The sequence below is a fragment of the Filicampus tigris genome, chromosome 21, assembly GCF_054856515.1.
Source record: "Filicampus tigris isolate MCC_2025a chromosome 21, RoL_Ftig_1.0, whole genome shotgun sequence".
In the NCBI taxonomy this organism is placed as follows: domain Eukaryota; kingdom Metazoa; phylum Chordata; class Actinopteri; order Syngnathiformes; family Syngnathidae; genus Filicampus; species Filicampus tigris.
Window position 1 is genome coordinate 145,797 of NC_141237.1, and position 22,535 is coordinate 168,331.

Sequence of the window (22,535 nt, forward strand, 5' to 3'; positions counted from 1 at the left end):
TTTTGACAACGGGCGATATTTTGTTTGCCTTTGGCCACCGCTGGTACAATCGGCTGCATCCTTAGTTAAACACATCGTTCCATTTTACGCCTGATAGGAAATGATTGATACGTGTACACTCACAGAAATATTTAAGCCTGACTTGTAAGATTTATGTAATTTTATGACATGACAAATTCCCATTTCTTTTTTTTAGATCATTTTAACACAAACTTACCAAATAAACCTTATGTGATATATATTCGTCAGTGTAATCATGTTTATTGATTTGAAATGCATAATCCTCAATTTTATGTATTTAGTATCAATAAAGTAGAATTACTCCAAATTAATAATAATGAGAGTATTTATTTAAAACACAAAGTATATTGTTTGAACTGCATAATAATCAGGTTACCTATACAAAACAAATGGCATGTATTTGTTTGAAGTAGATTTTATTTATGCTTTTGTAACAAACAAAATTAATCAAAATACATCACATTTATGTCATTCTTTTACATTCACTACAATCATAATGATGCATTAGGACAATCAGACCACCTTGTTGATTGAACCAATGTATTAACATTCAAGAATCCTTTACTAACGTACACATTTTCAGCAGTAAAAAGTGAATGATATTTTGTTCATCATGAATTAGATAACATTTTTCATGGACAGTTAAGACCAAGCCGTGATTGGTTGTTAATTGCGCTCAACACGTGATGTCATTTGGAGTCGACAGCAAATGGTAAAATGTCTTTTCAAAGGTGTTAATTGTACATGCAAAATAAATGTTATCAAATCAAAGAAAAAGCGTTTTACTTCTGAAAATTGAACAAATAGTGAAGTATCCTTTTAAAGCCTCTCAAATGTCATAGTCCAAGTATTGAAGCTCTTACAGGACAGAACACATCCTTATGGACCAATTTGAACTCTTTTTGTTCATGCACAAACAAAATTCCATCTTTCTAAAGCGTCTCACGCCTCTCCTCGGTAAAAAGTAAAAGGCTTGTAGAATTTTCAGTTGTAAAAAAACTCATTTGCATATAACGCATGACATGAGGCAAAAAAAACAAGTTCAATAAAGCTTTCCAAAATGTCTGAAACAATTCAGCTCAACAGAGCAAAGTGCAAAGTATCAGTGCAATAACTTCTTCGAAGCAACCATAGTAACAATAACTACTCACCAAAAATTGCATCTCACTTTCAAACTGCACTTTGAAATGAAATAGTGTCATTTAGTGATTATTCACAAGTATTCATTCATTTCATTTAGTGAATATTCACAAATTTCCCTGAGGCACCCAACAAGAACTAAGAGATCATTGAACTTCTGTCTGCGAAAAACAAGCACAAAAGAAAAATCAGGAACCAGCTGTGTGTGTGTGTGTGTGTGCGCTTATTGCCAACCAAATCACTGGAGCAATTTGATTTTCAGTGCTTGTACTTTTGGAGAGAGGTTTGCTGAGTCCAGCTCCATTCTAAGTTTCTGGTACACCTCGAATGTACGCTGAAGGTTTTTGGAGTGCCTCAAGTTGAGTGCATATATCAGTCCATAGAGCATCACGCGTGCATGGCTGACACTCCGCAGGTTGTGGAGAACGTCCACACCTTCCGGCACAACACCAACGTCAGCAAAGCGTCCATCGGGACCACGACCCTCTGCCCGGACTGTGTAGCTGCCCATGGGCTTCTCCTCTTGTCTGCCTCAGCCTCTCTGGATTCAGCGTCCTGGGATATCAACAGAACAGAACGATGGGCTGGATGTCCCTAATCTTGACCACCAAAATCCAAGCAGCTCATCCTTTGGCCAACTGTTAATTTGAAGATATTCCTTTAAGGCACCGCATATATATGCGTTCATGAGAATGAGACGGATCCGAGTTCAAGCTAACGGTGACCTTAACATTGATCACCTTTTAAAAGCCAGGGGGGAAACATGAGATTATACACATCCTACTCTGAAATTGTGCACTTTTCTCAAGGTGACAAAAACAATTAAAAATCTGACAATTATCCCTCAAGTAGTTGGCTTGTTCTCACAGGTTTATGGGTTGATTCTCCACTGAGAGTAAGGTTCTGTGCTTCTCTAAGACGGAGGGATTTCCGGGGAGACTGCAGAGACCGCTCTTTTCCCAATGAAGCCTTTGGACTGCCATAAATAAAAAATGCAGTTGAGAAACCCGCAACCATAAATACACAGATATACAAATAACGGACCACAAAGTAGTGGAGTGTGACTGACTAACTAACCTACTGTGTGTTCGATATGTGTGACTCAAAAGTTCTACCAGCTTGCGAATGTGCAAGGACAGCCGAGATATACGCGTGGATATTGGCCCGTCAGGCTACGGTGGAAATGCCTCAGCCTACAATGTTTTCATAACTCGGACCTGGTTGATAAGAAACGGTCACACAATTTGCAAGACCGCATTCACACAGCACCTGTGGACGAAGACAAAGAATAACAAATCAATTAGGTTATTTGTATTTGTACAAGCTGCCTTTCAGATTGAGTTTATTAGTTCAACAACTTACATGACGTTCCAAAAAAAGGCACTAAAAAAATCCACCTCCTTTTCAAAATGCATAATGTACAACAATACCTGAAAAATGTACACGTCCAACCTTGCTTGAGATCAGACATTGTCTGCCTGAGTTTTTTGCATTGTAAATCAAATAACATATGCCTTTAACGTGCTTACTCTAAACAATTAAGCAACATATTGTGAACCATTTAAACATGACACGAATTGTGAATTAATAAGAACTACACTTGAACTGTGTTACATTTTGATGTGTACATCTTTTAACCCATACTTACAACATCTATGTTGCCACATGGAGGTGAGAACGCTACGTGAGGAGACTGAGAAAAAGACTGTGTTGAAAGAAAGAGTTGGGGATGTGGGGATAAAAAGAATAGAAGTGAGAATAAAAGAGCCATCTGACATTCAGTTTTGTAATCAAAATAATTACAGTATTTAAATATAGTACTCTATAAAGCAGTCGTTCAAGTAACACGAGCTAACCATATTACAGTCCAGATTTTTGACTCAAATTGATTCTTGAACACTTACTTAGTATTCCCGTTGAACAGCTCAGTTTTAGAAGGTGAAAATCAATCATTCATGTTAGCTATGAGCTAGCGGTCGCCGTATTGTGAAATGGCTCACCTGTTAGATATGCTAGCGGGGGCTGGCGAGATAGTAAAATGGCTATCTTAACTATGACACTAGCACCTTGCGGAGGCCGGCGCTCACGCGACGTGACCAAGATAAAACTGCCTAAAATCATGTCAAACTGCGAAGATTTGATCATAAATAAATTGATATTGACACGATGTGAAATAAAGCGCACAATTAGGACACATTTTGGAGTAATTATGCATAGGATGTATCGGATTACTTACCATCACATGGACGAGTGCATACACGCATAAGGGCCTGATGGCGGTAAGTGTTGAGCATCGTTTCCGGTTCCGGGTCTTTCACTTCTCATAACGTCTATGAAAACCAATCACTTAAATGTTACATAACATAATCGTGTTTGTTTTACTACCTTGATTATTTAAACGATGTTAGTAAGTATTAAGTGATTAAATTTAATACATTTGAAAATTGATTCAATTAAGCAGATTATAATTAAATGTGATGCATATATTTTGAAAATATCTGTTTTTAAATCAAATCTAATAGATGTAAATGCATAAAACTTAACTCTGCCATTAATCATTTCTGTGAGTGAATACGATCGTCAGAATGCGGTTCAGTTTGACGTGTTTTCTGAAAAAAACCCAAAAAAAACCGGAAAACACGACTTAAGCGATTCTTTTGAGAGGGTGACGATATCCAACGCGTTGGTCCTTTGCTGTGACTCAACATTTCGATTTTGTTTTTTCCCAGACTTGCCCACAAAGTCTTTTGCTTCTCTTTCGTACAAATTGCGCTCCAATGTGCCAAACTGTGAAATTGAGCTTGCTGGCCGGGAACTCGGCAGCCCGAAAGCTCTCCTCCGAGCACCGCCCCTGACATGGAGCTCTCGGTTGTGGACGGAGGAGGTGACTCAACGTTTGCGGGGCTTCGCCGATGGGAAGCCTTCCTTTGAGCCTGAAGGGACAACCCCGACTCGACTCGACTCGACTCGACTCGACTCGACTCGACTCCACCCGAGTGGTCCTGGCTGCACAGCGCACTCCGAGGCGCGGCTCAACGTAGGGTGGACCTCAACGCTCGACTCCGCCCACACAGATTCGAAGCGCCTTCTTTTTTCTGAAACTATTTCCGTGGTGGTTTTAATGATGCGCCGTCTTTTGACGTCACGCTTACTGTTTCACACTTTCCTGAACACGGACAACGACAAACTCTCACTCCCCAGAAAGAAATGGACAAAAGTGTTTTTCACAGGACAGCGACGAGATGCTGTATGCTTTCATTTCCATGCAGCACTTTCAAGCTGCACTTTGTTCATTTGCCCGCTAGGGGAAGCTGTTGCACCACTACGCTGCTCCAGGTGGCGCACACGCGCACACGCGCACGCGGGTTGCTTGTTCCTGCCTTCGTTGCTTTGTTGGTGGTCTCAAGAGATCAAAGGGACGAGTGGGTGGCGCCCATCCACGGTCAGAAGGGCTAGAAGACCCTAACCCGGCCTCACGAACTGCCAAATGCAGGCTGGTCGCCGGAACACAAGGCGGCAACGTGCGGCAACATCAGCGAGCGCCGAAAAAGTCGAGCACCCACGCACGCAGGGAATTAAGATGTGGAAAACATGACAATAGTGCGAAAACAACAGTGAGCCATATAAGAAAACAGTGAGCCATATAAGAAGACGGATTTTGTCCACGTGGCCTGCAAAGTGTCGTACGGCCGCGCAGAAGCGGTTTGGTTTGCTGGGGACTTTTCCTGATCGCCATCATCGTCATTCTTTTCGCCGTTGTATTTTTAAGGCATCTTTGGGAAAAAGGCCCAAGGTGCTTGACTTTCAAGACAGTCGGGTCGGTGAAGAAAATCAAATTGAAATTCAACTCCAAATAAAGTTGAGCAATGTATGCAAATATAGTCAAACACGTCAGAAATCAAATCGATCAACTTCCTTCTCGAAACATGTTTTTTTCCAAACTCAAGTAATCGACGTAAGCGGCATTCAAATGCAGTGCACAGGTTCTCGTTTCGTCCGGACCAAGAAACTTTGACAATTCCACCTCTTAATGCTTTGTTTTTTTTTTTGTTTTTTTTTTAAAGATTTATTCCACCTCGTAAATTCTGACAGGACGTGAGTCTAACGCGGGAAGTCTAACGCGGGAAGTCGCCGCCGAGCAGCGGTGAGCGCGAGCGTGAAAGGAGACTTTGTGAGGCGCACACACACACACACACACACACACACAGAGGCGCTTTGACGATGGACTCGCCGCTAATCCCATCAGTGAATGTTAATTGACACCATCAGGCGCATGCGCGCACATCTGGCGCGCGTGCGCGCGCGTGCGTTTGGCCAAGTCAGACGCTGGACGCAATCGACGACGGCATCCTCATCTGGCTGTCTTCAAACAAGTTGATGAGAATCATCAGAATCATCGACCCCCCTGAAGTTCCCCCTCCGCCGTGACGTCACGAGGCCTGCCCCCTCCCAGCGTAGCAAGCGAAAGAAGGGGCGAACGGGCTCGTGCATGTGAGAGCGTGAGCGTGAGCGCGACGGACGCCAGAGGACGCCGAGGAAAAAGCCGAAAACAAGAAACAAGGAGGAAGACGAGGAAAAGTGCCGCCAACACTTGGGACCTTGAACAAGAAGAAAGAGAAGAAGATGAAGGCGTCAACTTTGTTGCTCTTGTCGCTGCATGTGACGGCAGCCCTCCCAGGTAACAAACAACAACGCAACACCGCAACAAGGCAACACCGCAACAACGCAACAACGCAACAACGCAACACCGCAACAACGCAACTCCGCTCACAGAAACACGAGCCCGACTTGGACCTGGCTGGCGGGTTGGGTCGCCTGGGGAGGGGGGAGGAAGGGGGGGGGGCGCCAGACATCTGCATCTGTGTGTGTGTGACTGCGTGCGTGCGTGCGTGCGTGCGTGCGTCGGCATCCAAGTTTCCATGTGGAAATCTCCTCCCTTCTCTTCCAACATTTCCTGCTGCTCTCCTCTACGTTGCTGTTTTTTTTCATGCCATCTCGACATGTTGCTGCTTTGCGTGTTTCCCCTGCAGATTTTCAGCTTGTGCGCGCGCGTCGTGTTGAAGTTGTGCGAGTTTGTGCGCGCGTATTTTTGTATTCGTGTGTACGATGTGTTTCGTTGGAATGTTTGCGTTGTGTTCGTTTGTTGTGTCTAAGTTTGCGTGCTCGAGTTTGTGTGTCGTGTTCGCATTTGTGGCTTTGCGGTTTTTGTGGGCATGCGCGGAGGTGAGCAAAAAGATCAAAATTCCAGCTCCTCCACAACGGCCAAGATTTGGGTCAATAAAAGCAGCATTTTTGAACACAATGTATTTTCCAGAAAATGTAGAATATTTGCCACAGTCGGAAATGCGTACCATATTCAGTTCAAATAAATAAATCAAATCGGTGACTATGTTTCCATAAAAGAAAGGGGAAAATCAACCCAAACACAACATTTTTTTCAAGAATATGTTCCCGCCAGGCCCACTCGTTGAAACGCGCAATTCTGATGAATTGTCTTTGTGGAATTGAGTGAGCAGCAAAATCCGGCCCTTTTTAGCCATCTCGGGGGGCGGCGGCCATTTCGTCACTTCTGTCGACCGAAAGTGACATCGCAGCGACTCGTAACGACCGATCGCGGCTCGGCTTCGGAAAACAGGTCAGTGATGTCATTTTCAGTTGACAGAAATGACAAAATGGCCGCCCTCCGAGATGGCTGAAAAGGGCTGGATTTTGCTGCCGAACTCCTATTCCACAAATGCCGAAGCAATTAATTCAATGAAAATTTAATTTCAACAAGCGGGCCTGCTGGGAACATATTGTGGGGAAAAAATCTGTTTGGGTTGCCTTCCACTTTAAGGTCCAAATTGCGATTCGGGAGTCATTGGCTGTTGACGTGGCTTGAGCGCGCAGAGTTTCCATCTCTGAACATCAGGAATCATACAGCGATCAGATCCGGGCAGCGGAAAAGTCTTCAAAATGTAAACCCAATGCGGGCCGGTCTCCTCCCCGGCCGGCCCCGCCTATGGGGCTGATCTTCACCGGCCGGTCCCGCCCGCGCTCCGATCGGGGCGCGCTGACTCTGAGACTTTGATGTCTAATTCCCATTTTGCTTTTTGGTGAACCCGTTGGCGAATATGCAGCCATTCGTACCCATTTAGATCCTTCACTCGCGCTCGGGAATGTGACGCTAATCGGAAGCTAATGCGGTTAGCCCGCTCTCGTCGGCGACCTCGACACTCGATCCGCCGCCCACGCGTCGCCCTTTGCGTGCTGTTCGCCGGACACTGGACAAAGCGTATTTAAGGTCCATTTCCTGAAATGAGCTCCACGCAAGTCAGGTGACATCAAAGATGGCTTCTTGTTGCTATCCAACCAGGCAAACTGCAGAGTGACGCGCACGCACACACACACACACACACACACACACACACACTCCCGAGTGACCTGATGTGTCCAGGTTCAGGCTGTCGCTGAGTCAGGGCTCTACATTTTCACCTTGAGTGTGTGTGCGTGCGTGTGCGCATTCAGGTGCAGTCAGGTCAGCTTTTTGTTTTGTCTCGTCAGGATTTTAACGAAGCTTACTTGTGTGTGTGTGTGCGTGTGTTGATTTCCTTCCTATCTTATTCACACGCCATCAGAATGCTAACGACACGCCAACGACATGCTAGTTGGACCCAAGCGAGAAGGAGCAGCGTGACGAGCAAAGCGTGACGAGCAAAGCGCGAGCGGCGGCGGCCGCACTGGGCGAAAAGGTCCTCGGGTTGCCTTCGTCGCCGCGGCCCAGCGCTCGCCGGCCGGACTCTGGGCTCCGTCCCCTTCCTCCCTTGAGGCGAGGATCAGGCGGGGACGGATTTGCGCTCCTTTTGTTGAAGCGGCCCGACGACTTTGCGCACGCGCGAGCCATCCTCCGGTCGGGGTGAACTGAGGAGGTTCATATCAAAATGGATGTCGCGCGCCAATTGTGACGGACTCACGATCGGCCCCTGGCGCGGAGGGCAGCCATCTTGTCTTGCCGCCTTTGACGCCGGGATGACGCGGGGAGAGCTTCTCCGAGAACAAAGGTCCACAAAGCCATTTTGCCCCATTGCGACTTCCACGGGTCGGCGTTATATTTGTCCCGACGGGCTCGGCTTTGCTTTCCCGGGTGGCGCCTCTGACGGCAGGATGCGGCCCGATCTCCAAGCGCTGCCCGCCGCACTGAGAAGGGCCCTTTTAGCCGCCAGCCGTGCATGTAGCGCTTCTGGCGGGTCGCTCGTCCGGACAGAAAATGATGCGCGGACGCCGCTTGTCTCTGCCGCCGCCGCCGCGTTGTGACATTTCCAAGCATCTTTGCGGTGAGTCGGCCATCTTGTGCAGTTGGAATGAGTGGAGGTGACTGGCGTGTATAGACAAACCCCGCCCGGCCCGTTTGAGCGGCGCCCGTCCCTATTCCGACGCGCCCGATTGAAATCACCGGCAAGGTTGGCAAGAGGCCGACTTGAACGAGGCGGGACGGACGCGCCTCCAACAGGCCGGCGAGGGGCTCTCGAGGACCGGACTCGGGCGGGGGCGGGGGCGGGGAAGGATCGGCGCTTGTCCCGGCAGCCGCCGAGGGCACCTGCGGCGAGCGAGCGCGCACGCGCGCGAACACGCGCGCTCGCGAGGCGTGACGCCAGCCATGGCTGACGGTGGCAATGACAGCCAATCAGAGACAAGAAAATGTGCCGTCTGACCTCTTCCTGGCGCTGCTGCGTATCCATGGCGACGAAATGGAAGCAAATAATATCTTTGACGTGAGATTACCAAAATAGTTAGCATGTCTTCAAAAGATTACCAGAGTGTGTGTGTGTGTGTGTGTGTGAGTTTTTTAATCCCTGTTCTGAGATGTCAGTCTGATTAGTGTTGTGGCCCAAATCCCAGATCATATTCAAAGGATTATTGTTTGAAGATGCGTGCGCCGTGTGTGCCTGCCTGCCTGCCTGCCTGCGTGCGTGCGTGCGTGCGCGCGCGAGACAGAACTAATGAGATGTGGATTAGTGTGCTTGTTGTGTGTGTTGTCAGTCTAATCTGCCTGTTGTGTGTTCAGCAGGTTTGATGATTCTTGTTTACTTGTCACTACTTCAGAGTTTGAATACATGCGCACGCGCGCGCACGCGCACACGCGCCATCTGTCTGTGTCAGTGTGGGACAAAAGACAATAAACATCGATCAAATCTAAGATAAATGTATTACCAAGCTATGATCCTAATTATGCAAATGATGGGAAACCGCCGGCAGCTAACGCACACAAGCTCATCGAGCAGTCGCGCGCGCGCACGTTGCCGGAAGCTTCGGCGTAACCTATATCGGTACATTGTGCGCGTGTGAGACGATCTTCATCATCTTGCTGATGTGTTTCCATCTTCTCAACTGTGTCCGAGTCTTGTAGATGTGCGCGCGCATGCAGGTGAGGGAGGGGGCGCTGGAAGTGCCCCTCGGGTCTGACTGGCAGCGAGTTTGCATTAGTGCAACACCGTGAGGGAGCTCCAGGCGACGCGCCTCAGCTGTGCTTCAGAAGCACCGCGTCACAATCAAGTCGTGTTCAGGGTTGTGCGTGCGTGCGCGCGCGCGCATCCTGCTGGCGAAGACCTTTTGGTTGACTGTCAGGATGAATGTCGTCCCTCTCGGAGGTGACCTTCTACTTCTCGGCGGAGGAGGGGGGGACGCGAGCGCGCCGGGCCTCTTCTTGGGAGACGGCGAAGGCCGGCCAAACGTGGACCAGTTCAAGCGCTTCGTTTCAATTCCAGCGTTTGAGTGCAGATTTGGACCTGTCGCAGAGTGGCTGTGCGGCCCCCCCCCACCCCGCCCCCCCGCCCCCCGCCCCCCGCACACGCACACAATCGGGGAGGCTTGTTCCCTTCCACTCTCTACTTTGGCATCTTTCTTCAATTGCTTTTCCTTCTCCTTGGCTTGTGACGCGCACGCGAGCAAGCAAATCAAGATTAAGGCTGAAAAGAAAGGACGCTTTCTTCCATTTCATTCCTGGTCTGCCTTCTTATCTTTAATCTGACATCTTTGCGATATCCTCCAATCCCCGCGCACGCGCGCGAGGAGTAGCGCACTCGGAATTAACGGTGACCTTTGTCATGGTGCGCGCCGAGCACGACAACCTTGGCCGCGTGACGCTGCGAAGCGCAACGTGGTGTCGGGTGAAAAGCAGAAGGCGGGCGGGCGGGCGGGCGGGCGGATTTGGGCGGGCGGGCGCTTTTGGGCGAGCGGGCCGGCGGGCCTCGGAGACAAACGTCGAGCCGCTTGCATGGGAAGGGAAGCCGCTTGCCCGCGATGGCGTTGGCCAAAGGGGGAGACAAAAGAGGCCGCCGCTCTCGTCCTTTCGATCCGGGTTCACTTCCGGCGCAAATCGGTCTTTGTTGCCGTTGACGACGTCGTTGTCGTGTCGTTTGCGGTCCCGTTGAGACGCTTTGCGGAATGTTGCGCCCGCTTCAACCTTGGCCCCGGCGGTGTTGTCGTTCGTGTGCGGACGTGTTGCGTCCTGCGCGCTTACACAGACACCCCCCCCCCCCCCCCCCGCCAGGCCCCAGCTCCTCCCCCCCACCTCCTCGCGCTGGCAGGCAGCAGTTGCAGCCCTGAGGGAGGAGGAGGGCAAGATAATCTCTGTGTATGTTTCAGGCTAATTATTAGTCATTAGCATATTATTCTCCGAGCGTCACGGCGATGCCTCAAGTGCAGCGCGCGTGCGCGCGCGCGCGAGCGAGAGAGCGAGCGCCGGCTCGGCCGCTGCATTATTCATATTTAGCCCGAGGCGAGTTAGCCAGCTCCGCTAAAGCTAAAGCTGTTAGCCGCCAGTTTACTTTTGCGCGTGCCCTGAATAGTTTGGAGAATAAGTGCAGGCCTCGTGCTTTGCGAGAGGCTTCGATGAGGAGGGGCGCCAAGTCGGCCAGCGCTTCGGAACGCCGCTCTCCCAAAAGCGGCCAAAGAAGCATTCGGTCGATGGCCAACGCCTCAAGTGGTGAACGCGACAAGTCCCCGAATGAAGCGGAAGGCGACGCGAGCTCGTTGGACTGCCGCGTGCGCACCGGCCGGGCAGCGGCGACGTGAAGAGCGCAGAGAGTGCCGCTGGGCTCGCGTCTGCGGCTCGCTGGCCAATGGCTCCGTCGCAGACGCTACAAGGTGTTAGCGGAGCACAACGCGCCTTTCGTGGCCTCACAGCCACGCACGCGCTAGGCTAGCTGGCTTCCCAAATCAAACGGGGCGTCGGTCGCAAGGCGCGCTTGTCGTCCTTGACATCACGGATGCCGAGGCGGCCGAGGCGGCCGAGGCGCCGCGCTCATCTTTCCAGGCCGACTCGACGGGCCTTTTGTGGGCATTGCTGGGAGGTGCACAAACACGCGACCGGGCGCATCCCGGTCTTTGTCCGGGGCTGCTTTTGTGCTTTTCGACATTGAACTTGGCCATTGGCTTCCCCCTTGCACGCCTTCCCTCGCTGCACTGTCGCAGAGGCACTTGTTTCGTTGCAGACATTCGATTGCTTGCCCTCCGCCGCCGGCCTGCGTCACCGGTTAAATGCCACCACCGCTGTCCGTCAGTGTGTATCCGCTGTCACCCGCCGGCGGCCTGTCCCGCCCCGCCCCGTCCCGTCCCTTCCGCTCCGATCATCTCGCGGCCTCGGCTTGAGCGCGACATGCTAACTGCGAGGCTAATGGCGCATGCGCTCGCTCACGCACACACACGCTCATTAGCAGGGTGGAATCAGGCTTGACTAATGCGTGTTATTATCTGGTGTCAGATGTGTGTGCGCGTGTCCGCGCGTGCGCGTGAGATGGACAGACAAAGACAGGAAGGAAAAGTGGCTTTCCTGCAAGTTTGACGCACAACAAGTCTTCCCGCCTCCTTTTGGACCTTCCCTCTGGTCCGTGGCTGTGCGCGCGCGCGCGCGCCTGAGTGTATTGATTTCGGGCTGCGATCCCCCCCACACTCGCTATCGATACCCAATTGCGTTGCCTCCCGATGTGCTCCCATTGGTGTCCATAGCAACGCAAGCGTACACACGCACGCGCACACAACAAAGACCACCGTCATCATGGGGGCGTGGCCTTCCGCGGTTGTCAGCAAGTGTTAAGTGATGAATGCATGAATTGCTCAAACGCCAATGACAAACTTGACTGAAACGTGATTATTGATTGTTACGCATTGACGAAAGGTGACGCGCACGCGCCGCCAGCTTGTCCTCAGGGTGCGTTTGTGTTCCCTGTCATCACCTGTCCGCCAACATTCATGTTGCAACACGGAACGGTATGGGACGCGTGTGTGTGCGTGAGGGTGGCTGATTCGGGGGGTGCGCTCGCTCTCAATTTCGTTGGCTGCAGGGGCGCCTGATTGTCGCTCGCCGTTGGTGCTTTTTTCCTGAGCGTTTTGTGCGCGCGTGTGTTTTTCAGCGTGTCTGTTGGGGCAAGGTCCGGACTGCAGTCTGGTCCAGTCCGGAGAAGACGACTTGGACTGGCAGCGCGGCCCGCCGCCTCGGGACGCCGACGCCTGGATGCCGACAGGTAGGGCGGCCCTCGGGCTTCAAGCCCCTGCGTCTTGTCATGTTGGCGCGAGAGCGCGCAAAGCCGTTTGAGCCTTTTTTCCGCCGGCTTGCGAAGTGCGGCCGATCGGGCGGGCGGCCGATCGGGCGGGCGGCCGATCGGGCGGGCGCGCCAGGACGCTTCTGTCGTCAGCGGTCAGACACTGGAGCTTTTCCAAATCAACTTGTTTGCCTCGGCGCACGCGAGCCAGGCCGGCCCGCGCAGCGCTCGACAAAAAGTGGCGTGACAAAATGCGGCTCGCTAGCATGGAGCGCATCATTGGCAAGTTGCACAGATGTCAAGTGTTGGCCCCTCCCACCTTTTCTTCCAGCGGGCAGCAGTGAGCTTTGCCTTGTGCTTTTTTCCCCGTTGCACTTGAATGCGGCACCAAAGACAATCTGCAGCTTTTCTTATCTTGCAACACTTTCCCCTCTGACTTATGGACGCAGACTTCACACTCGGCTGCACACCACACAATTCCGCCCGTGTGTGTGTGCGCGCGCGCGGGAGCGAGAGACGCCGTTTGTCACACGCTCTCCGAGGTTACTCTGCTGACGAATGAGAACTTGGCGCCCTTAAATCAGGCAGCCAATCACGTAAGCGACAATGTGAGCGAGGACACCGAGTGGACGTGCTTAGCGTCCTACTCGCTCTGATTCATGTGCCCCTCGCCTTTCTTCGCGCGGGTGACTAATTGCGGCCAACGGAGGCTCTCCGATGGCACGCAAACACGCGGAGCAAAGTGTCAGCAATGACGGCGCCGAGAACAGGTTGCTTGAAACTCCTTTTGTGCTTGCCGGTCACGCGATGACGTCACCGTGGCGCTTTGGCACCTGACAGTTTGGCACGTCACGCGCAAGTAGAGCAAATCCCGCCCGCATTTAGCGAAGAGCGCATTTTCAAGCGGCGCGCATTTTCAAGCGGCGCTTTTCTGGCTTCCTGCGGTATTGCGGCACCTCCGGCGTAGTACCACCTCGCGCCACAACAGGCCCCGTGGCAGCACCGAGCCCCGCCGGAAGAGATGCAGAGAAGTTGGCCCAGGAAACGCCAGTCGTGGCGACGCTGCCGCGTGCGTGCTTGAATCGCACGGCTCAGCTCAAGGTCATGCGACGCGCTTTCTACCGTTTGGAGGCATTGGCAAAGGAAGTGCACGAACGGCCGAAAGAAGCAAAAGAAGGACAAGCGACGCGCTGGGCCGGAGCGGCGCCCCGAGCACGGCCGCCGGCCGCCGGCCGCCGGTCGCCGGTCGCCGGCCGCTGGCGCTTTTGTCTGCAGCTCGGCTCGCCCGCCGCTGCCGCCGCCGCCGAGCGCCGCCGAGCTTTCATTCATTCATTTTGTTTTGGGACTTATTTGACTAGACCATGTTGACATTTTGGAATTACCGTGGCAACCGCAATCTTACTCAGTCACGCACCCTCATTGATTTATTCCACTGTGCGTGTGTGTGTCTGTGCGTGTGTCTCTGCAGAGTTCAGGCTATATTAATATTTCTAATAGGACTGTTATCAGCTCACTGCCAGCTGTACACAAAACACACACACACGCACGCTGAGGCTTGAAGGCAAACCCCGCCACACACGCACACACACACACACACACACGCACACTAGCTGTGTGTTGTTTGATATTAGCACAATGCTTGTGTGGATCAAAGAGACCTGGAGGTCAAAACAACTTTTTTGGGTGCGCACGCACGCGTGCGTGTTGCTGAAATGTGCGAGTTTGTCAGTGAGTTTTCTCCACTTGGATGTCACGCCTTTGTTTCCGGTAGTTGCTTTTTCCCGCAACGCCAGACTGCCACACACAAATTCCTTGTGTGTTTTCCATACTTGGCCAATAAATATGACTGCGCTTCTTGCGGCGGCGGCGGCGGCCCGAGTTTAGTGTTCCTGACTGTTTCAGTCCAAAATGTCCAAATCATGTGCCAGTGCAAGAGAAGCACTATTTTGGTAGATTGTGATGCATTTCATTGGCAAAGAGACCGACAATTGGCCCCCCCCCCAAAAAAGAGGCAACAGCGCTCCCGGCCCTAGTGGTCGAAAGGCGCTAATGCGCCGCCGGCCCGAATGGCGCGGCCCGACGTCGACTCGGCCATTCGGGCGCATGTGCGCGCTCGGCCCCGGACGGCCCGCCCAAATTGGCTCCGCCGTGCGGGGGAGGCCACGGGCCGCATCGCGCTTAACGCTGACCTCCTTCGCTTCCCCGGACGTCGGCTCGCTCGCTCGCTCGCTCGCTCGGGCCGCTTGCGCTCGCCGACTGTCGCGCGCTACTTGCTAAGGTGAGGCGCGTGGCGGCTGTCAATCATGCGCCACTTCCCGTGCGCAGGCTCCTCCCCCTTCCTGTTTGCAAACATGAGCGGCCGCAGCGCCGGTCGGCGCGCTCGTCTGCTCATGTCGCCGCTCAAAGAGAACGACACGCACTGCATCGACTTCCTCTTCTATCAGGACGCCGTGCTCAACGTCTACGTCAAAGGTAGGCGCACGCGCGCGCGCGCACTCTGTGGCCGTGCTTGCGTTTGAGCGTGTTTGTGTTTGTCGCAGAGAACAGCAGTCCGCTGGCGCTTGCCGTCTTCAACTCAAGTGGCCACGAGCGGCACACGTGGAACACGTTGGAAGTGGCCGTGTCCACCTTCTGGCCAAACTTCTACCAGGTCACCAACACGCACGCACGCACGCACGCACGCGCGCACGCCAACATGGCACACGTTTTCCTTCCGGTGGGCTTGGCTTGGTACTTTGGCTTAATGGCACTCTGGACCCCCAAAGTTAGTGCGGCGACACAACGAGCTTGGCCTGACTCGAGTGCAGGCGCTCGGTGTCCCGGAGCCGTCCGCGGCCTCGTGCCCCCCCCGAGGCCGTCGTGCTCTTAGAGTGTTGATTTGCTCGATTGACAGGTGGTGTTTGAGGCAGTCAGCGGTGGGCACGGAGGGGGCGTGGCCATCAAAGACCTCTCACTGCAGGGACACCAGTGCAGTAAGTACTCCTCGCGGTCTGAACTTGAGCATCGTTAGCCTTAACGTTGGCAACGTCGCCATTGGTAGAATGAGTGTTGTTGGCGTTAGCATTCTTTGCTGTCATCTTGCGAGCGTGAACATTGTATTTTTCCTCACAAGCGTTAACGTGCATTTGTGCGTGTGTGCATTTGAAGCGAGCGCGCCTCACTTCCTGCACATCAAAGGCGTGGAGGTGAACGCGGGCCAGGCGGCCACGTTCGCGTGCACGGTGAGCGGTCGGCCTCGCAACGACGTCCACCTCTTCCTGCAGGTGGGTCCCGTCGTGCTGCTGGTGGTGGCGATTGTTGTGATGATGAGGATGATGAGGATGGTGATGAGGATGATGATGATGGCGATGATGGCGACGATGGCGATGATGGTGACCTGTGCACAAAAGGGCACGAGCGGTCGTCGCTCCATGGCCACGGAAACCAAGCCGGTCAACTCGCGGCGTTACGTGGCGACCTTTCACGTGGACAACACCACCAGAGAAGACTCCGGCCGCTACCGCTGCATCGGCCAATCGGCGCACGGCGTGGGCGTGTCCTCCTACGCCGACCTCACCGTCAAACGTAAGCGTTCTCTTTGCTGTCGCGCGCCTGCGAGACCCGTGAGGGGTGAGGGGTTGGTCACATGACGCCGCGCACTTGGAACCGCTGAAATCAGACCTCCGCTCACCCGTTTACGATCGGCCGTTGACTTGCTCCGTCCCGTTCATCAGATGGGCCGTCTTACTTGAAAAGAAGTTGCCGCGGCGCAGGCGGGCTCTGCTAAGGCGCGCGCGCGCGCGCACGAGCGCGACATTGAAACGGGACGCAGGCAGCCTGGCCGCTCCCGTCGGCCCGTTGACGTGCCGCCCGTGGGGATTGGCTCCAAGGAATAGAGCAGCCCTGGGAACCGATTGGGCCTTTTTCTGGAGCATTTTCCGTCCCGTTGGTCATTGGGATCCTTTCCGATCGGAATACGCGGCTGCGTGTAAACCTGCCTACTCACACGCGCGTGCCAAGTGTGCAACTGTGTGCGAGTCAAACAGTGTTTGAGTGACAGTTCAATCAGAGTTGAACAGCTATGGATTGTAGGGCGTGCGTGCGTGCGTGCGTGCGTGCGTGCGTGCGTGAAGTGGGTCAGGAGGAAGTAGAGCAGCACCTGCGGGGATTGTGGGTAATAAATTTCAGGTCTGCTGCGACTCGCCGAAGGTCACGAATATTAATGATGTCTTTAGCTTCTTCCTTCCTTTGCCTGGTTAAGAGTGCGCCACTCACCCGGCCGGCTCTTGCGTGTCCCTCAGAGCCCCCCGTGCCCATCGCCCCCCCTCAGCTGACAGCGGTGGGAGCCACCTACCTGTGGATCCAGCTCAACGCCAACTCCATCAATGGCGACGGTCCCATCGTGGAGCGCGAGGTGAGCGGGAGCAGGCGGGCGGGCGGGCGGGCGGGGGGACAAAGGCTACGACGCCCCAGGAGTTGGGGGGGGGGTGTTGGCCTCTGGCCCATGCACCTGAAATGAACTCCAACCTTCACACCTGGCCCGAAATGGACCTTGCGGGAACTTTGGAACGCGACCACCATTTTTGGAACGCGACTTGACCTTTGATTACGAGGGGCCGAACAGCTGTCCGGACGCGTTTTCCTTTTGACAGTTTGATTCACATTTAAGCAGGGGACAAGACAATGGCGACAGCACATGTCCCGCTACCATACTTGGTGTGTCTTACAAAATGTTTTCTTTCGGTAGATAACAAGAGAAGACAATCACGACTACGTTCTCAAAGCTAATGTTAGCGTTCCCATTCAATGTACCTTAGATGTTAAGCTAGCGGAGCCCTCGCCTTGTTGGCGCGTTTGTAGACGAGCGCCTCGCATTGCAAATCATCTCTGTAGATACGCATAGCAACTGCAGATGCGACCCCACCGCCGAGCCGCGTGCCTACCGTGACACTAAGCTAGGAGGGGCACGTGCATCAGCGCATTCCGCGCGCGCGGGCGGCAACAAAACCAAATGACCGACTAACAGTTGCGTACAACGCCCGGGAACAGCCTTGCACATATTTTCCATTGTCGTGTATTGATGGCACACGTTTTGGCGTTGAGCAAAAAGTCAAGCTCATGAAAATGGATGGACTAACAAACAAGTTCCGACTTCCAAGTTCCATGCCCGTGCGTTGCCTTTGATGGGAAAGAAGCCCCCACCCACCCGGCGACACGGCCAGCGGCGTTCGGCGCCGGCGTTCGGCGCCGTCGTCGCTGCGGCGCGCGGGGGTGTCGCGGCCCGGCGCCGTCCTTCACCGCGCGTGTGTTTTGCGCGTAGGTGGAGTACCGCACAGCGGCGGGCATGTTGATCGACACGACGCCGGTGGACAAGGCCACCCACAAGATCGGCCACCTGGACCCCGACACCGAGTACCACATCAGCGTGCTGCTCAGCCGGCCCCTGGAGGGAGGGACGGGAAACCCCGGGCCGCCGCTGCGCGCCCGCACCAAGTGTGCAGGTGAGAGAGCCGCGCAACAGCTAATGGCTAGCCACGTGCTGACTCAAGCAGAGACTCCATCATCATCAAGTCGTGTTTGTGCATTGACTGCGCTCCTAATCTGAAATCATGCTTTTTTTTTTTTTTCCTTCCCAATGTCCAAGAATGGACATTGGAAAATGTTTTTTCTCAATCCCATTTGTCGATAAATCGAAAAAGTGATCACCGGATGAAGCGGTTGTGAAAACAATCATTACTAGCAGAAACACATCAATTGTCATGTCCAAAAGCGGCCCGAAAGTGCACCGCAGAAATGTTCCGGAAGGAGCGCAGCGCGCCACGGGCCGTACGCGGGCCCCCGTACGCGGGCCCGCGTCTGCGTGCGCGTCGGCGTCACGACATTCACACGATGAGTGTCAAGCCGCAATCGTCGCTGATTAGCGGCAAGTTAGCAGAGCTCGTCAGGTGGCTAACGGTTAGCCAGCGGCCAGCTCATTCAAAGGGAGAGCCAGATGACGCTGTGCTAGCGCTGCGCCCATTAGCCACTAATGGCTGCAGTGCACACTTGAGCGTGTGTGCGCGCAGCTAATGAGGCGGCGCGCTTGTCTGTTTTGGCGAGTGCTTGAGTCTTGCTGGTGATCTTTTTAAACATCATCCTCTTGTTATTTATGAACGCACACGCACACACACAAAGGAGTCTCAGTGGAAAATGTTGTCAAGTTGTGGCGCAAGTTTGATGGCTGCTCTCTTGCTAGCTCCGCCCCTCCCAAGACGATCTGCAGCCATAAACAAATGCACCCTTGGGAATGAGTGCGTGTGTGCGCGTGTGTGTGAGATTGACAGTTGGGGGTCCTCACTCGCGCGCACACACACGCACGCACGCACGCACGCACGCACGCAGTGTGATGATTTACGCTCTGATAACATTCGTCTGTCATCAAGTCACTTTTATTTATTCATATTACTGCACATCAATTATACAATCTGTATGTGTGTGTGTGTGTTAAATAATGAATAAGTGTGTCCATCAGACAAGCTTTGTGACTTAGAGCCCAGTGAGGCGACTCAGCGCGACGCCACCGCTCTTCTTTGCTCTTCTTTGCTCTTCTTTGCTCTTCTTTGCTCTTCTTTGCTCTTCTTTGCTCCTCTTTGCCCTTCTTTGCTCCTCTTTGCTCTTCTTCTTCTTCGACCTCCTGGTCTTCTTTTTGTTTGTGGGAACATGAGCAAGATCCAGGCACGGCGCGTGCTCTTGTTTTGTCCGAACGGGACACCGGCGCCCTTGCTCGCCGTTGCTACGGCCCCGGCAGAAAGCTACGTGGCCGGCCTCGCTCAAGCCCCTCCGGCATTTTATTTGATGTCAAGACCGGTTGCGCCTTTTCTTCTCGTATTGGTCAAGCCCCCCTTTGGCGGCGGAAGAGCAGAAAAAATCCTGCCGTGACTGCTGATGTTGATCGCGAAGACGTAAGAGCAGACAAGAAGGCTAACTGAGAAACGGCTCAATGACGCAATGCAGAAGTTAGCGTACAACACTGAGAAATGTGGCCAGTGGCGCGCAGGCGTGTGTGTGTGTGTGTGTGTGTATACACGTGGCTGTGCGTGTGTGTGAGAGCATTTTTAATTGGCATGCAGATGAGCTGAGACTTGTCGGAAGTCAGTGAGCCATTTCAAAGTAAAACATTTGAAGCAATTTCAAAAGAAAGCGCGCACACGCACGCACTCCCAGGCGAGTGCACGCGTGTGTTGACATCCATTAAAGTGTGTGCGCTGTTTGTTGAGGCTTTTAGAATATTTCATATCAATATTTCACTGTCATTCTTTTTTCACGTCACATTTTCACGCTCAACTTGTCCAGCAAACATTTGAAAGCTTTTTAGACCTTTTTACTGACTGGCTGCTATTTCTTCTTCTGCGCTTGTATTGCTTTGATTTGCTTCTCGTGGCGCTTTCAATTCTTTTCTTTACGTTGGCCCCACTCAATGTATGGAGACTTGATCGAGGTATGTCTATGTGTGTATATATATTGTTTATGTGTATATATATATATATATATATATATATATATATATATATATATATATATATATATGTGTATATATATATATATATATATATATATATATATATATGTGTGTGTATATATATATATATATGTATATATATATATATGTGTATATTAGGGTTAGCCCTATAACCCCAACCCTACACGTGTATATAGATGTATATACGTATGTGCGTACTCACACGTACACGCGTATCTGATAGCAGTAGCTTGTGTCGGCGTTGCTCGTGAATGAGCGCTAACAAGACGGATGCTCTCATATCACATCAAGAACAAGCGCCGAAGACGATGATGAAGATGAGGCTGGCGATGAGCAGGAGGAAGATGGCCATGAAGGTGACGCGCTAGCAGCTGCACAGACAAGTGAATAGCACGCTAATTAGCTTGGCGACAGGAAGCCGCGTGCACGTCGACGCGCACAAAAGACACACAGCTGTCACGCGCACACCAAGAGCCCCAGTGGGTGTGTGAGGACAACAGGAAGTGGTCTGAAGTGAAGAAAGGCTTGATTGACTTTTCGCTCGAGAAAAAGCCATGACAGCAGCAGCCATCTTTTTTTCCCTCCTCGTCTGATTGAAAGGTCAAACTCAAACATGCGCGCGGCTGAGGGAAAGAGTCCAAATGGATCCGATTGCATTAAGGCTTGAGGAGTCACGTGATCCTCGCTAATCCCTCCTTCGGTGCTTCATTCGCACCTCGTTTATCTGCGTGCGTGCGTGCGTGAACGGGCGCGTGCGTCAACGCGCGCGTGCCCCAGGGCAGCGCACTGGCATGTAGGGAGAAACAAAAGCAACACGAAATAGAAACACAAAGGAGCACGTTTGCACGTCTGTGGCGGAATCTGCAAGCTGATGATTCACTTCGGTCCAATTGTTTATTTCAAGGCCAAAGTTGGGGGGGGGGGGGGGAGCGGCAGATTTGGAAGCCAGCAAAGACGGCGTCACACCCGCGCGGCCGTCGTCCAAACAAAGGACAATCGGCCGACGCTTCCGCCGGGATTCCAAAGCGCCCGCGAAACAAGAGGTGCGCCGGGTCCTCACGAGTTGCAAGCGTACGTTGCGTGGCAACAAGTCGACCCCAGCACGTCAGTCAACGGGAAAAGTAGTAGTTGGTGAAAAAAAACAAAAACAACAGTCAAGCGCTGAGTAACTTCAGATTTGTGAAATGAGTGCCGGTGCAGACTTTGCCTCTTTGTGTGGCTGTGCGCGATCATGTGACCGAGCCTGCCTGCCTGCCTGCCTGCCTGCCTTCCTTTGATTGTCTCTGACCAACCAAAACAGAGATTGCGCAAGCGTCAAGTAGGAGCAACGGCAAAATGAGCAAGTGGGCCCCTGACAATTACAACAACCTTAATAGCTGTTTTCTCTTCCTGTGCGTGTGCGTGTGCGTGCGTGTGCGTGTGTGTGTGTGTGGACGTGCGCGTACGCGCCCGCCTGCCTCAGAGCCGCTGCACGGTCCGCGCGGCCTGCAGGTGGCGTCGGTGCACTCCAAAGAAGTGACGCTGCGTTGGGACTCTTTGGGCTACGGCGTGACGCGCTGTCACAGCTACAACGTGACGCTGCAGTACCGCTACCGACCCGCGGGGGCGGGCGAGCTGCAAGAGCGGCAAGAAGCGGCGTACGAGGCGCGGGGGGCCGCGGCGCCGCAGCACACGCTGCGCGACCTCACGCCCTTCACCAACGTGAGCATCAAGCTGATCCTCAGCAACCCCGAAGGACGCAAGGAGAGCGAGGAGCTGCTGGTGCTGACGGACGAGGACGGTACGATGTGCCGAAAGCTCAAATGCGAAGCGGCCAAGCGGCCAAGCGGCCAAGCGGCCAAGCGGCCAAGCGGCCAAGCGGCCAAGCGGCTTTGCTTGGAGCATTCGCACGTGGACTAGCGTGCGTTTGAGGGCTCTCCTAATGCTAATGCTAATGCTGATGCTAATGCCGTGGCAGTTCCCGGAGCAGTTCCGTTGGCGTCCATCGGGGGCAGCAGCTACGAACAGCGCATCCGGCTCAGCTGGGCGCCGCCGCTGCAAACGTACGGACAGATCCGCCACTACGAGGTCAGTCGCCGGCGGGCGCTCCCCGAAAAGCTCCAGCGGAACGTGAGCAATGCGCGTGCGCTCCCTCCTGTCAGGTTTCCTTCAAAGCCCTGAGCTCCTTCGACTCGGACGTGGACCTGAGCAATCAGAGCGGGAAGGTGCTGAAGGCGGCCAACGAGAGCAGCCACGTGTTCACCGGCCTCTTCCCGGGCTCCACCTACTCCTTCGCCATCCGAGCGGCCACCGCCAAAGGCTTCGGGCCGCCCGCCGTCACGCAGTTCACCACCAAGATCTCAGGTGCGGGCGGGGGC

At 53.2% G+C, this 22,535-nt stretch overlaps 2 protein-coding genes across 5 annotated transcripts in view; one reads left to right on the top strand and one right to left on the bottom strand.

Moving 5' to 3' along the window:
* Positions 1–420: 420 nt before the first annotated feature.
* Positions 421–3,465, bottom strand: LOC147127000 (uncharacterized). The gene is made up of 5 exons (XM_086021598.1): positions 3,398–3,465; positions 2,810–2,866; positions 2,379–2,430; positions 2,029–2,137; positions 421–1,716 (listed from the first exon to the last, which is right to left on the bottom strand). The coding sequence occupies exons 1-5, from the start codon at positions 3,398–3,400 to the stop codon at positions 1,617–1,619; spliced, it is 321 nt and encodes a 106-aa protein (XP_085877724.1). The 5' UTR covers positions 3,401–3,465; the 3' UTR covers positions 421–1,616.
* Positions 3,466–5,338: 1,873 nt separating this feature from the next.
* LOC147127001 (receptor-type tyrosine-protein phosphatase mu-like) overlaps positions 5,339–22,535 on the top strand; it is a 34,167-nt gene continuing 16,970 nt past the window's right edge. The window contains exons 1-12 of one of the 4 annotated variants that reach the window (XM_086020143.1): positions 5,339–5,839; positions 12,552–12,662; positions 15,006–15,152; positions 15,221–15,330; positions 15,574–15,652; positions 15,828–15,943; positions 16,070–16,244; positions 16,961–17,073; positions 17,980–18,160; positions 21,641–21,958; positions 22,136–22,245; positions 22,320–22,521. In XM_086020143.1, the coding sequence (XP_085876269.1) occupies positions 5,785–5,839; positions 12,552–12,662; positions 15,006–15,152; positions 15,221–15,330; positions 15,574–15,652; positions 15,828–15,943; positions 16,070–16,244; positions 16,961–17,073; positions 17,980–18,160; positions 21,641–21,958; positions 22,136–22,245; positions 22,320–22,521 (1,717 nt within the window). In that variant the 5' untranslated portion in view covers positions 5,339–5,784. The remainder of the gene's footprint in view (positions 5,840–12,551; positions 12,663–15,005; positions 15,153–15,220; positions 15,331–15,573; positions 15,653–15,827; positions 15,944–16,069; positions 16,245–16,960; positions 17,074–17,979; positions 18,161–21,640; positions 21,959–22,135; positions 22,246–22,319; positions 22,522–22,535) is intronic. The other 3 variants (XM_086020146.1, XM_086020145.1, XM_086020147.1) reach the window with 3 other exon arrangements.